Here is a 14,560-nt window from a genome sequence, read left to right as displayed (position 1 = left end):
AAGCAAGTGCAAAAACAATCATTACAAAAACATGTCCTGAACAACTCCACATAAAACTAGTCATGACCAGACATTGGAAACCAACATGTGAATGGATGTATATTTTCATGAGGAACATGGGCTGCACCAACACTGGCTCCAGTCTACGCAGAAGTGCGGTCTCTGCGTATCTCTCCAGCAGTTGCTGGAGAGATGTGTAGAGGGAGCACTTCCCTTACCTCAGACTAGCTGCAACTGGCTGAAGTGCGGGGACCCGGTACCAGCGCTGCAGACATCGGAGGACAGCTTCGTGGGAGCAACCCAAGCTGATGGGGCTGGAGAAAGCCCCAGGTATGTATAAATCTCTTTTTTTTTGGGGGGGGGGGGTACACGCAGCCTCCGTTGGTAAGAGTCCTTCTCTTGCAACCGTTCATGAATTTGTAAACAGCAGTGCAATTTATGTTTTAAGCAATTCTTAACCTTTTACTATACAAGTTTACTAGCTTTCTTTTCAGTATAAATGATTTTAGTTTTTATAAATTTTGCAGTAGTGTTCCTTTAATAGCTCCAAAGTAGAGGAGACGCCAGCCAGCACACCAATTAATCCACAAATTCAATAAACTATATTTACAAAGGATCCAGTTTTTCATATTAGGGATCTGGAATTATGGATTCTTTGTAATTTTATTAAACTTCTGGATTAATTTGTGTGCCTGCTGGCAGCTTTTCTGCTGAAGCCACTCAGGAGTCCTTGGGCATTAAGACTACTTAATGCTCTTGTTGGCTTACTGACTTGGTCAAGAGCTGGCTCCAGACAGAATTCAAACATGTGTCATCTTCAAAGGTGGTGCCCTTAATCCAGTACATTATCCAGCTGCTACAAGTAGCACTAGGTAGATAAACGACTGGCAAGAATTACAAATCAGAAAAAGCTGTAATCAAGCAGCTCGTCGCTGGAGCCTGGAAGGTGAGTGATTGCTGATGGGGAGGGGGGGGTGTTGGTGGGAAGACAGCCCAGCCAGACCCTGCAGGGATCCGGCTGCCTGACCCACCAAACGTGCCCACCACCCCCCCCCCCCTTCTGCAAAATTGCCTGGTCCTAAAGGGGGGGGGTGGTAGGCAGCCGGTCCCGAAAGGGTTAAGTATAAACAAAGAAACAGTGTCTGTGTCAACATTTGTGGCATGGATAAGATACACTTGGATCATGGTCACTCAAAATAAAGAAAAAAACTGTTCCTGAAAAATATAGGACTAGTTACAGACAGCGTACAATCTGCTTCTGGACACTAGGCATAGGCCACTGGATGCACAGCAGCAATTAGAGATCCCACAGATTAAAGGGAACCATAAATGAAAAAGAAAAAAAAGATTGTATACATACCTGGGGGTTCCTTCAGCCCCATACGCTCTGATCGATCCAACACCGCCATCCTCCGCTGCCTGCATCTACGAGAACCGGGTCCCCGCTGCTCCAGTCGGAGCCAGTCTAAGCGTAAGGGAAGTGCGCTGTTTGTGTATCTCTGCAGCAGCCGCTGGAGAGATACGTAGAGGGCGCACTTCTCCTGTGTAGCTGGCTCCGATGACGTCAGTGACGGGACCCGGTTCTCATAGATGCAGGCAGCGGAGGACGCCGGCGTGGGATCGATCAGAGTGTATGGGGCTGGAGGAAGCCCAAGGCATGTATAACATACTTTTCATTTTCAAGGTTCAGGTTCATCTCTGGTTCCCTTTAACTGAAGGGAGCCTGCAGATGTGGGAAAAACACGTGGACACTCGAGACCAGGGGTGTCAAACTCAATCACATAAGGGGCCAAAATCTAAAAGATGGTCTAAGTCACTGGCCATTTTTAAGGTTTAACATTTATTGAACAGTCACAAGAAGTGGCTCCTCCTCCTTCTGCAGAATAGGGCATTGGAGCAGTTTAACCTTCTGGGGACCACCTAACGCCGATGGGCGTGGCCACGGCGGCAGCCCCAGGACCGCCTAACACCGATTGGCGTCAAGTCCTGGGGCTGCAGTTTTCCAGGGAACGGCCGTGCACATGCGCAATCGTTCCCTGCCACTTCACGAAACGGAGTTTGTAAGCGAAAGGGGAAATAAATCTGATTTGTTTACAACTGTACAGCACTGCACGAAATCGGCGACCCCCGGCCTCTGATTGGCCGGGGAGCGCCGTCCTCTCATAAGCTGATGCCTATGAGAGGCAGATCAGGACGGATCACCGTCCTGTTCCATAAAGATTACGGAGGGGAGGGAGAGGCTGGGGGGAGATTTGGAGGTTGGGGAAGACTGCCACAGCGATCGGACCCCTCCGGCGACAAAAAAGGTGAGTCAGATTGCTGGCCTCCATAGCTCGGCTGTGCAGGAGGCTGAAAAGCCTGCACAGCCAAGCATAACAAACATGAGACATGAGCCTGGGGGGGGGGGGGGGGGGGGGGGGGGGGGAGTTAGCACTGCGGTCGTCAAGTGGTTAATATTTACCTGCTCCAGTGCCACTTCTGGTCTCTTCTGAACTTCTTGACAGCCACATGCTCTATACTGATATCTCTGGCTCTAATTGCATATCACGTGATCAGAAGCGAAGCTGGAGCTATGCAAGCATAGAGCAAGTAACAGACGGGAAGAACAGGAGGATGATGCATCGCTGGAGCAGGTAATTATCACACTGCACCTCTGCTACATGGGGAAAAGGTGTATGTGTGATCTTTACCTGGCATGCAGTGGGGAGATAGTTGGTTCACAAGAGATGACCCCATCTGATTTTTCTGTGGGATGCTGCGGGTTGTTAATGCATCCGGTCTTAAACTGACAAGGTTTTTAACAAGAAACACTGGCAATAGTGTGCTCCTCTGGATGGGAATGCAGTGTGCTGTTCTTTTACCCATTTACAATATTAATTCCAGTATTTGTTTAGCGATTTTCTCCTGTCAAAGCGCTTGCGAGGCAACCACAAGAGTGCACTCAGTAGGCAGTAGCAGTGTTGGAGGCTTTGCCTGAACTCCTTACTGGCTTATTGAATTAGGGTAGGGTACAAACATGGCCGTACTGCTTGTACACGGAGGGGCACGCGACCGTGGAGAACATATCTGACAGGCTCGTCAGATATGCTCAAAGGGAGCCTGTGCAGGAATGGTGGGCTTATTGATTGGGAAGCCTATGAACTCTCCAGAGGCTACTCTTTAAATTACAAGCTTGCTTTAAAGAGAACCCGAGGTGGGGATCTTAGAACGAAATCTATACACGGAGGCTGGGTCTGGCTATAGTGCCCAGCCTCTGTTGCTATTTGAATCCTCCCTTAGTCCCCCCCCTGCGCTCCGCTCTCCCCCATAAATTACAGCCGCGCTGGCGACAAGCAGCATGTCGCAGCGAGCTGTATATACCTCCCTAGTGTCACTCACGCCGCTCCCCCGCCTACTGCACAGCGCCGGTCCCCGCCCACATCCCTTCCCCTTGCCGCTGATTGGAGGGAAGGGATGCGGGGAGGAACCGGCGCTCAGCAGGAGGCGGGGGGAGCGGCGCCAGTGACATTCGCTAGGTAAACATTGCCAGACAGCGCAGCTGTAATTTATGGGCTAGAACGGAGCACAGGGGGGACTTAGGGGGGATTCAAATAGCAACAGAGGCTGGGCACTATAGCCAGACTAAGCCTGTGTATAGATTTCATTCTAAGATCCCCCACCTCAGTTTCTCTTTAAGGCCCAGCTAATAACATGATCGTGTCAGGGGTGTTACTGTTAGAAGAGGCATTAAATGGTAGGAACAGGTCTAACCAAAATGTAACAAGTACATCAGAGGTTCTTGTACCACAGCACTAACTGGCCACATTTCGTGTTAAGGATATACCATGACTTTTACATGTTTTGCACATATCCGCAACACCAGTTCATAACATAAAACCCATCTAGATACTTACCCATCACTGCCTGTTGTGCAGCTTGTAAAACAGCTTGTATTGCCAAAGCCTGGGCTTCTTCCGTTGCAGCAGCTTGTGCGGCAGCTTCAGCTGCAGCAGTCACAGCCAGTTCTTCTGGAGTTAATCCGGTGACCATAAGTGTAGTTGTCTGTCCCTCCGCCATAAGTTCCTGAGGAAGGGACAGGTGTTCTACGCCCTGCTGTTCAGCAGCAGCAGCTGCCTCCTGAGCCCGTTCTGCCTCCATAGCTGCTTGTAACTGGGCTGCAGAGTGCTCAGCAACAGCAGTGTCCATAGTCTGTGCTTCTGGCTCCGCCTGAGCATCCTCAGGAGGCTGAAGCATATCAGTGGTCAGTTGGGCTTCAGCTTGGTCAGTGCAGGGGACCGCCTCTGAACTCTGTGCAGTATCCTCAGGGGCCGGATCCGTCAAGGAGGAAATATTCTGCAAAACGGAGAGGGATAAGAAGGGTATAGTTATTCCATTCCAAAACTAGGGTGACTAATGCCTACACCAAACTGAAGTCCCCAAACGCAGGCAGTGTGTTCATTTGTATTTAACAAAAAACATTGCAAATATTCATGTGCCAATTTGTAAAAAAAAACAAAAAAAACCAACTTATCAAATGGGAATGCAGAGGTTTGAGGTCCGTTTTTTCGCAAAGGTTTGTGGAAGAAGGATTTGAACAAAAGCTGACAAAACCTTGCCTGAGCTATGGGGGCAAATATGGAGTATGAAGAAATGAGACATGGGGGGGGGGCTTAGAGAACAGTGGCAGCAACATGCTTAGGTTGTAAAGCAGAGATAAAATCGGCAACACACTTAACCTGGCATAATTCATCACATCTCAGGTTAAAAACGCACTTCAGTGCACTGAACACTAAAGGTAGCCAAACATCTAGTGAATCTGAATAAATTAACTAAGCATTCGCTTTTATTGGGCAATCAACTTTAGAGCGGTTGATCAAGTCGATAGCCTAGTGGCCCACACACTACGAGCAATATCCTATGCGAGTCACCTTCACTAATCGATCTGACCGTTGCTGTGCCTCTGTATTTAATGCAAAAATAAATTGTGTCGATCGAAAGATATGTAAACAGTAGCCAATTCCTGTGCGATCAACCGAGATCTTCCAGCTTGTTCAAACGACTAAGCTAGTCAATTCAACATATTGGCCACTTTTCATCGATTGGGCATACTGGAACACACTCCATTCAATAAAATGATCTAATCGAATGGTCGATAGTACAGCCAAATCACTAAATGAATGGCCACCTTTTAATTGTATCGGTAAGACAGCAAGATTTTGTGCTTCCAAATAACTTACTGGAACTGATGGTCCAGGGATCGGTACGGACTGAGTCACAGTTGTTACAGCCCTAGAAACCACAGGCTGGACTGTATGTACCGGAGAGGAAGAAGACGCTGCTACAGCTACAATAGTCACTGGGGATGCAGAGGCTGCTGCAGTGGTGGTGCTGCTGGAGGCTTCTTCCTCAGGAGGGGTGGTTGTCTCTTGCTCACCTTGGCCATTTGCTGCTGGTGGTTGATCTACCAAAAAATAACACATTATAAAACATTAACAGCAAGTGAAATAAAAATCACAAGAGTGCATCCTGGAATAGGCAGCTTCTAAGGGGCAGAGTCATTAACAAAAAAATTAGACAAAAAAAAAAAAAAAACACCCTTAACCTTACTTTTGAAATCCTGATTACCACTTTTATAATGGCAGGAACAGGTTTGCTCCGTTCACACTACAAGCTCCTGCTAATGCAATGCTATGGGAGATTTTTACAAAATCACATCACTCCAATGAGATTACTCACAGTGGCTGGATGGTGTAATGGTTAAGGGCTCTGCCTCTGACACAGGAGACCAGGGTTCGAACCTCGGCTCTGCCTGTTCAGTAAGCCAGCACCTATTTCAGTAGGAGACCTTTGGCAAGTCTCCCCAACACTGCTACTGCCTATAGAGCGCATCCTTTGAGTCCGCCAGGAGAAAAGCGCGATATAAGTGTTCTGTGTTGATAAAATTAGCAAGAGCTTTTAAAATCACTAAGCGCTTAGAAAAGCTCTTGTAGTGTGAATTAGCCCTAAAGAAGCGCTCTAATAGAGTTTGGAACATACAGGGACTGGATCACCTACATAATAAGCTGCTGTGTGCAACTGGCACTTTCTGGTACACAGGTTCTTAAGACTCCATATGCAAAGAGGAGAATGATTTCAGGGTTGCTTTTTGGCACCATAGCTCTGTGGATACTGATGGTAGCTTCTACCTCCTAAAGAACAGTGCAGAATATATTTTCTTGCACAAATCCAATGCAGTGTTCTCCCCAGGCTGTTTTAGCCGGGTGCTCCACCCGGCTAGTTTTGGAGAGCACCCGGCTGTTATCAGCTCACCACCTCCTATGCTGTGAGCAAAGTTGCGCAAAGAACCACCCGCCCTGCATTCCCTCATATCGCCCCACCCGGCTACTTTTTCATGCCACCCGGCTGGAAATAATTTCTGGGGATAACACTGCAATGTCATCATAGAGTTAAGCCACCTCTTTAATTTACTCTGCAGCCGTTAATGCCTGGTACACACCGTGCAATTTTTCAATTAGATAGGTCTAATCGATTATATCAGACAGGGCCAACCTGATTTCCGATTATTTTTCTGATAACTTCTATACAAAAAACAATCAGAAATCAGATCGACCTGTCGGAAATGAACGATTTGACCCGTATATCTGATGGGAAATTGCATGGTGTGCACCAGGCATTACTTTTAAACATCTCTGGGCACCGCTTAACCCTGTTGTTGATCTTACCCTCCCTGTGGAGGGGCGTTGGTCTACTGTGGCCCAGCCATAGTCAGTATCAGAATTTTAAAGTGACCACACCCAGTATGCCTGGGATAACAGAGTGGAGACTGTTTTGTGCATCTCCACCTGCCCGAAACTATTGGTTGCCCTTCTTGCAACCTCCTGTGCTTTAGACCCAGACTGACACAACTGAGCCCATTACTGAGGCTGATCACGGCTGAACAGGACCACGGGAGGACGGCGTGGGACTAGTTTATGAGCGGGAGGAAGCCCCAGATAAGTATCAAATCTTTAGAAGATCTCTGGTTTACTTTAAGTTCTGGCTACCTGGCTTACGGGATTTGTGCATCCCTGCCCAAGTAAGTGTGCTTTAAAAAAAAAAAAAAAAAAAAAAAAAGTCATCAACAAAGTAATAGTACCCAGAGAACTACTTAACCTGGGCTTCCTCCAGTCCCACTTATTGTTATTGATATTCCTGAAATATTCTAGGCTTCATTTTCATTTGTATTCAGGATAATGCACAAGTTCTGAGTGAATGGTGTGATGTGTCAACACTTCAAAAAGGTTGGGAACCTCTGGAACAGGGCTAGGGTAAGTACCCTCGAAACACCAAAAGTACAGATTACCATAAACACCCTCCACCTTTGGGGGAAGGAGTTTTAGACATTTTATTTTATTAGTGCTCAGTTACCTCTAAAGGACTCATCAGGCAATCTAATAAAATGAGTGGTTCTTCCCGGGTGCTTCCTCCAGCTCCAAGCTCCCAGAATGTCCCTCGCCGCAGCTCTGCCCGCAGCCGCTCGCCGCGGGTCCGTCCCAGTCCCCGGGGATGACGTCAGGGCGACCTCCAGGGTAGACGTGAGCGGCGCGCTGTCAATCAACGCCACGTGGGCAGGAGCGGACTGCGCAAGCACAGTAGTTCTGCGTTTGCACAGTCCGCTCCGGCCCACGTGGCGGTGATTAACAGCGCCGCTCACGCAGGCACAGTACAGAGCGACCCTGGAGGTCGCTCTGACATTATCGCCTGGGACAGATCTGCGGCGAACGGCTGCAGGCAGAGCTGGGCTTGGAGCTGGAGGAAGTCCCCGGTAAGTACCACTCATTTTACTATAGATTGCCTGACAACTCCTTTAAGGATATGTACAGTAAAAACAAATGTTCAAAAGTGGAGCTGGAAAAAGACCAATGAAAACAAGTGCCTGCTGGAACGTCCAGAGCAAGTACAGGAAATAGAGTTTGTGGAACGTGTGTGAATGACTCCCAAGTTGTATGACAGCAAGAATGAATGTGCATTAAATAAAAAGAACCTCACCTTGATTAGCCCCCATACTGGCTGTGGCTACTGTTGCTGTATGGGTAGTTCCTGTTTCATGCGTTTCACATGGTGGGTTTGAACAGATTTGCTGTGCAGGAAGAGCAGGAGCTTGATTGGCTCCCATATTTGATGTAGATGTGGTTGCTGTATTGGTGGTATTGGTCTCATGCGTTTCACAAGGTGGGTTAGAGCACACACGCTGTTCTAAAACGTTGGATGGTGGTCCTGTTGTATTGGATGCTGTAGAGGTTGCTTGGCAGGATTCAGCGGACTGCTGAGCATTTTCACCCTTCCCCGACCCAAGGTTACACTGCACAGTGCTTGGTGTGTTGGTTGCTTCCGGCTCATGAGTCTCACATGGTGGGTTAGAACTGTCAGGATTTTCAGCCTTATTGCCTTCTGAAACAGTCATGGTGGTTTGTGTGGAATTTGCTTGATGGGTCTCACAGGAGTCACCCACAGACCTATGGCTGTTCTCAGAAGTATTGATATCAGACTTGGCTGTGGTTGCTGTTTGAGTAGTGCCAGTAGTCAGCGTTTCACATGGCATTTTGGAAGATGTTGCCTTGGCTTGGCCAGAGCTAGATGGTTTAGTTTCTTTGTCGGACACAGAATCACCTACTACCTCGATAAGTCCCTTGGAGCCAGAGCCGAATTCTGGATGTACAGACATGGTAGTTTTTGTTGAAATGGTTTGATGGGTTTCACATGGTGGGTTGTTTGTTCTTGCAGTGGTTGGCGTGTGAGTGGTGCCAGTTTCATTGTTTTCTGATTGTGGGTTAGATGACGCTTGGCCATCGACTGGCTGTTCTGTTCCCAGATTTGATGTTGCCACAGTTGCAGTGTTGGTTGTGCTAGTTTCATGTGTTTCAAAGGGTGGATTAGAGCAAACCTGCTGTACCTTTTCAGACTTTCCACTGATAATACTAGGCACAGTCATTACTGTATGCGTGGATACAGTTTGTAAAGTCTCACATGGTGGATTTTGTGGCCTCTGCACGCTCTCCTGCTGCTCATTTCTGCCATTGTTTGCCTTGGCTGTTGTGCAAGTCTGAGTTGTACCAGTATCATGAGTCTCACATGGTGGATTAGAACATACTTGACCATTTCCTACTTGTTCACTGCCAATATTTGACATGGCAGTGGTTGAGGTCTGTGTAGTCCCAGTATCATGGGTCTCACAAGGAGGGTTTGAACATATTCTCACTACAGTGCCAGGCTGCCCAGTGTGAATATTGGCCATTGCTGTGGTTGGAGTCTGTGTGGTTCCAGTTTCATGAGTCTCACATGGAGGGTTGGAGCAAACTCTTGTTACTAAGCCACTCTGACCAATGTTTGCCATTGCAGTTGTTGCAGTTTGTGTAGTTCCAGTCTCATGAGTTTCGCACGGAGGATTAGAGCAAACTCTGACTATGTTTCCATTGGCCTGACCCAAGGCAGTGGCCACAAAGGTTCCAGGCTCTTGTCCTTCACACAAAAACTGAAGCGTTCCTCCTGGCTGCTGAACAAGGTTTACAAGTGTGGTGGTAGCAGTATTTGTGGTTCCCGTTTCATGGGTTTCACAGGGAGGATTGGAGCACACAAGGGTGACTGTGCCAGGTGCTTGGTCTCCCTGGCCAGAGTCTGCTATTGCTACTGTTGTTGTGGGATGGTCAGTAGTGGGGGATGCCAGGATGGAGACAGGAAGGTCATGGACAGGTTGAGCTTCTACACCACTGGGAGTGGTTATCAATGTCACTTGGGTTGGCTGCGATATTGGCTATATAAAAAGAAACAAAAAAATTAAAGTCAAAAGCTGGATCACCACATAATACAATTCTGCTACACCGATTAGTAAAGCAACTTCTCTGCACGAGCCAAAAAGGACTTCTCTGTATAAGCAAAAGCATCACAGGACGCTATAGGCTAACAAACTGCACAGAATCATCAACTAGAGCAGCTAATCAATTTTAACTTGTTAGAACAAGTGATTCCGTTGCACAATCGGGGTTGTATAGCAGAAAGATGCCATGGAACCCAATGCTGCCTCTAAATACCTCAGTGTGAGATTCAGATGCTGTAGAAGGTTACCAAGATGACCACACCTAGTTTGACTTTTACCTGCATAGTAATTGTAGGAGTGCTAAGTCCAGAGGCTGAAGTAAGAGAAGTTTGAGCTGCGGACATGGTAATAGTACCCGGATTGATCACTTGACTGGAGAGGGTAGCGATGGTGCCCAAGGTGTTAATTGGTGTTGCAAGTGAAGCAGTGTTGTGCACACCTGCTCCTGCAAGGCTTGTTGAAACGGTTCCAGTGACTGTGCCAAGAGTGGTTACTCCTACAATAAAAACAACAAATTACAATAGAAAACGGATCTCATTTTCCATAAGGTTAGTCTATGGAGTAACGGTTGGTCATGTCTCACTTGTTCTCTATAAAGGGCTTCCATAAAAATGGCAGCATTATATAAGTGTATAATAAAACTAAGCCCACTCAGATTGTCTCTGTATGAAGACGGTCATGTACCTAGGAGGTACTGACTGGAGTGGGCAGCTCAATGCAAATTGTCTTAAAACAAAGTAATTTTATCGTGAACTACAGGTCAGTAACCGAGACACCGGATTAAACGCAACTTTAAAACATGGTGTAAATCTTAATTTCAATTTCTTGCGGTAGTATGAAATGACTTACAAGAAATGGGAATCCTGGTCGTAACAGTGTCTTAATGCAATAGAACCTTGCCAGAGTGAGACATACCGAGAATATGTGAAGCAAAACAGACCCCAGGCTATGACAGGGAAGTTCTTCCATGTAAATTTAGTCACAAGGTGCAATAGGTGTTAATAATAGAGGCTTTTTGAATGAAACCATGAAAAAAAGAAATATTCTAATTATATCCGTTTGCAAACACTGCTTACCTGTGGTCCCCTTCACCACTAGTGTAGTGACTGTGGGTTTCACAGCAGAAACAGTCACAGGTGTAACAAGTCTCATACCACCCATTGGTACAGTCCGCAGAAATGTGCCAGGCTGGCCAGGAGCTCCTTTTAGGACCACCTATCATAATGCAAGAACATAGAAGTGGAAATTAAAAAAACAAACAAAAAAAAAAAAAAGGAAAAGAAAAAGAAAAAAAACAAACAAAAAAAAAAGAAGTACTATGCTGCTTTTTGAAAGATTCAATGCATACTGACCTGTGTTAAACCCTGCTGCCCGTGGCTGGTTGTAAGCTTAGGAACTGCAGTTATTATTTTGGCTGGTGTTCCTGTGCCTGAAGTCACCATTTTTGTTGTGAGGATAGTAATTGGAGACTTAATCCCTGCAGTGTTGGTTACGCCTGTTATAAAAAGAAGCACAAAAGCAATGTGTAATTAAAACATGATTGCATAGGTCTAATGCAAGCTTGCAATTGCAAAGGGACTTCTGATACATCACAGCATCTCATACTACACTGGGAAAAGAAGGGGGGGGGGGGGGCGAAATCACACTGAAGACATGAAATGTATTCTTAACTTTCCCCAGAGATGAGAGAAAAGCAACAGTAGAAAACAGTGGAAGAGTTGCAGCTGCTGTAAGTTTGAGTAGTGATCCAAACAACCTTTTTTTTGCACTGCCTAAAATGTAAATCTCTTTATATCCATGTGAGGAATTCACTACACACAGGTGATTATTCAGGGAATTTTATAGAAAATGAACTTCAGGCAGAGAAACAAATTTAGCAAAACTCAGTACTTCATCCGGCTAGAAAGTGAATGAGGTTATATCAATACCTGGGGATCACTCCTTTACATTTCTGAGGACATACCCTACTAGTGTCCCTTCACCTGTGCAGCACCTGAGTAGAGACAACTAGTGATGGTCACTTCTAGCAGAACTCATGGAGAAGCATGTGATTAGACTGATCAGCTGACATGATTTGCAAAGCTTTGATTTGCTGTGATTACATCCTGCCTTGGCACAGGACCATGACTAGCAAATCAGAGGCTTGCATATCTATCACCTGACCAAACTGATCACATGCTTTTCTTTGAGTTCTCCTAGACATGACCATCACTAGAGAAAACTATTCTGATGTTTAACTTTCCGGTTGGCAGCACCTTCATGAAAACAGGCATGACCAACTTTATCACTCACCTGGGGTGGGTGGGGGAAGGTGACATTTTCATTTATTCACACTCTGGACAGCCAGACTGCCTACAAGTGAAGCCTAGCATTAAATAGAGGATTGCCCAAGTCCAGTCACAGGGATTGTACAGAGGGCCCTTTTTCACTACCAGTGATTTGTGATCAGATTGCTATGGGAGAGATCTGTTTGTGGCACAATTTTCTCCTGCGCGCAAGTCGTCCTGCTGCGTTTTCAGCGCAATTAACCTATTGTGGAAATTAGGAAGTAAGGCGAACACATTATGGTGTGGTTTCATTTCCAAGTAGAAAAGAGCCCTTATCCTGAACAAGGCGCTTAGCATTTCATATATAAAACTGCCTTTTATCAGCTCGGCAAGACTGCACAGGCCGACTTCAGCAAAATATACCCATCTCCAGTTTTCCTGTCAAGGTCTATAAATGCCTATATATAAAAGGTGGGGGGGTCCTTGGGGTAGGGCACTCTGTAAATAAAAGTTTGTTCCCAATTGTCTCCCTAGACAGATCTGTATAAACATACCTGTGGCTCCTGCCTGGGTGATAATGGCAGACATAGGAATAGTTTTGATAATAGTAGTGGTCCCAGGCTTGGTGGTATTTGGCGAGACGCTACTGATTCCCAAGATGGTTGGCTTGGTGCCTGTTCCTCCAGCTTGCGAGGTGGTGATAATAGTTGTGGGTTTGCCGTCTGCTGAGGTGACCAATTTCAGTATTGTTCCAGCAGGAAGACCTCCTTTTGTCTGAACATGGGACAAGAGGGGGAAAAAAAAAAAAAAAAAAAAATCACACGTTTCAAATATGTTCAACACATATGAAAGAAAATTAAGGGAAAAAAATGTTGTCTACAGTCTTTCATACACAAAACTTACCTGGATAATTTGTGTTAAGGGCCCCGTAGACGCCTGTCCTGTTATTGCAGATGTCTGAACTGGTTTTGTCTGCACAACAGACACCATTTTACCAATATTTGAAAGCTAAAAAAATAAATAAAATGCCATCATAAGTACCAAAACTTCCAACAACAAAACAGAATCTACATTTAGGCAGAAACCTACCAGAGCACTTCCACCAGGCACAGAAATTGGACTTTTGACCAGAGTAATTGTTTTTGTGACACCTCCAACCACTGTAGTTACAACTTGGGCTTGCTGGGCAACGGTGACAGTCCCCGATTTATGCACAGTAATAATGGGACGAGTTTGTGTGTTGGCAGCAGAAGCAGGTGAGGTGCCCACTTGTGCTGCTGCCGTTTTCAGCATGCGAGTGGCTGGGTTACTGACCTGTAAAGAGAATGGAAAGTATAAAGTCACAGTTTAGATTAAAAAGTCTAATTTCTGCTAGTAGTACTATGCCAGTGAAATGTAGTACATCATTAAGAATACTAGAAGTGTTAGAGAGCACTTGCCAAATTGTCAATTCTCTGAGAAGTGGCATAGCTGCTTAACTGAAGGTACGCGATTACCTTTGTTTTACTCCATATCCTTTCTAGTTATCCTATAGAGCCCATCTTGTCTTTAGACTTGGCGATTTGCTCAGCCTTTTCCCATAGTTCAAAAACACGAAGCAAGAGTACTTCAACTGCCAAGTCGGAGTCACACTGACATCATCCAGACTGTACTGCGCAGGCGCAGTAGTTCTGCGCCTGCGCAGTACAGTCCAGATGATGGCAGTGTGACTCTGTGAGCCGCACGCTGAAGCACAGTAGACATCGACCTGGCGAGGTCGGCATCTGCACCGGAGGGGACCAGGAGCCACCGGAGCTGCAGCGAGGGCACAGGATGGCTGTCAGGTGCTGGAGGAAGCCCCAGGTAAGTAGATTTTTGTTTTTTTAATCACCTCGGACCTTCCCTTTAAGCTTCAATATCCGCATGCAACACGGAGAACCCAAACAGGTCTGCTACATATGGCTGGTTTCACAAGCCAATCAAAATGTTTTAAGCCACCAACACCTCAGTTCCTTACCATTATTGGAGAGGTTGCCATTTTCACAGATGTAGGGAGAGTGGGAGTGGTGGTTGACATCGCAACAGATTTCACCATGGTGGCTCCAGCGGGCATACTCAGCATTGTGGGTACGGAGGAAGGAGGGATCTTCTGTGTAGCAGCAGCAGCTGCTGCAAGAGCCGCCATGCCACTCATTGGCTGACTACTGCCAATAGCCTGCAAGGCAAATCCTACTATCAAAAGACAGTAATAGCATGTGAGCTCTGAACCAAGAGTACCTGCCCAACTACTGCTGTTGGTTGTCAAGCCCAGATTTTTAGGCACGTTTACTTTAAAGGAAACCGAAGATGGGATGCATTGATGTATTTATACTTACCTGGAGCTTGCTCCAGCACCATGAGGTGCGGAGAAGCCCTCTGTTCTCTCAGGCCGCTCCGTTCTCTTCCCGGTAACACCCTCTTCAGCAGCTGCCCAGATTACAGA

At 46.4% G+C, this 14,560-nt stretch overlaps 1 protein-coding gene across 1 annotated transcript in view; it reads right to left on the bottom strand.

Moving 5' to 3' along the window:
* Window positions 1-14,560, bottom strand: part of HCFC1 (host cell factor C1) — a 65,127-nt gene that overhangs the window by 13,400 nt on the left and 37,167 nt on the right. The window contains exons 10-19 of the mRNA XM_068248250.1: window positions 14,096-14,293; window positions 13,189-13,413; window positions 13,003-13,107; window positions 12,654-12,873; window positions 11,185-11,327; window positions 10,909-11,047; window positions 10,111-10,328; window positions 8,008-9,769; window positions 5,217-5,440; window positions 3,894-4,332 (exon numbers count right to left, since the gene is read on the bottom strand). Coding sequence (XP_068104351.1) covers window positions 3,894-4,332; window positions 5,217-5,440; window positions 8,008-9,769; window positions 10,111-10,328; window positions 10,909-11,047; window positions 11,185-11,327; window positions 12,654-12,873; window positions 13,003-13,107; window positions 13,189-13,413; window positions 14,096-14,293 — 3,673 coding nt within the window. The remainder of the gene's footprint in view (window positions 1-3,893; window positions 4,333-5,216; window positions 5,441-8,007; window positions 9,770-10,110; window positions 10,329-10,908; window positions 11,048-11,184; window positions 11,328-12,653; window positions 12,874-13,002; window positions 13,108-13,188; window positions 13,414-14,095; window positions 14,294-14,560) is intronic.

This window comes from Hyperolius riggenbachi, chromosome 8, assembly GCF_040937935.1.
Source record: "Hyperolius riggenbachi isolate aHypRig1 chromosome 8, aHypRig1.pri, whole genome shotgun sequence".
Taxonomy (NCBI): domain Eukaryota; kingdom Metazoa; phylum Chordata; class Amphibia; order Anura; family Hyperoliidae; genus Hyperolius; species Hyperolius riggenbachi.
This window is presented reverse-complemented; position numbering and strand designations above follow the sequence as displayed.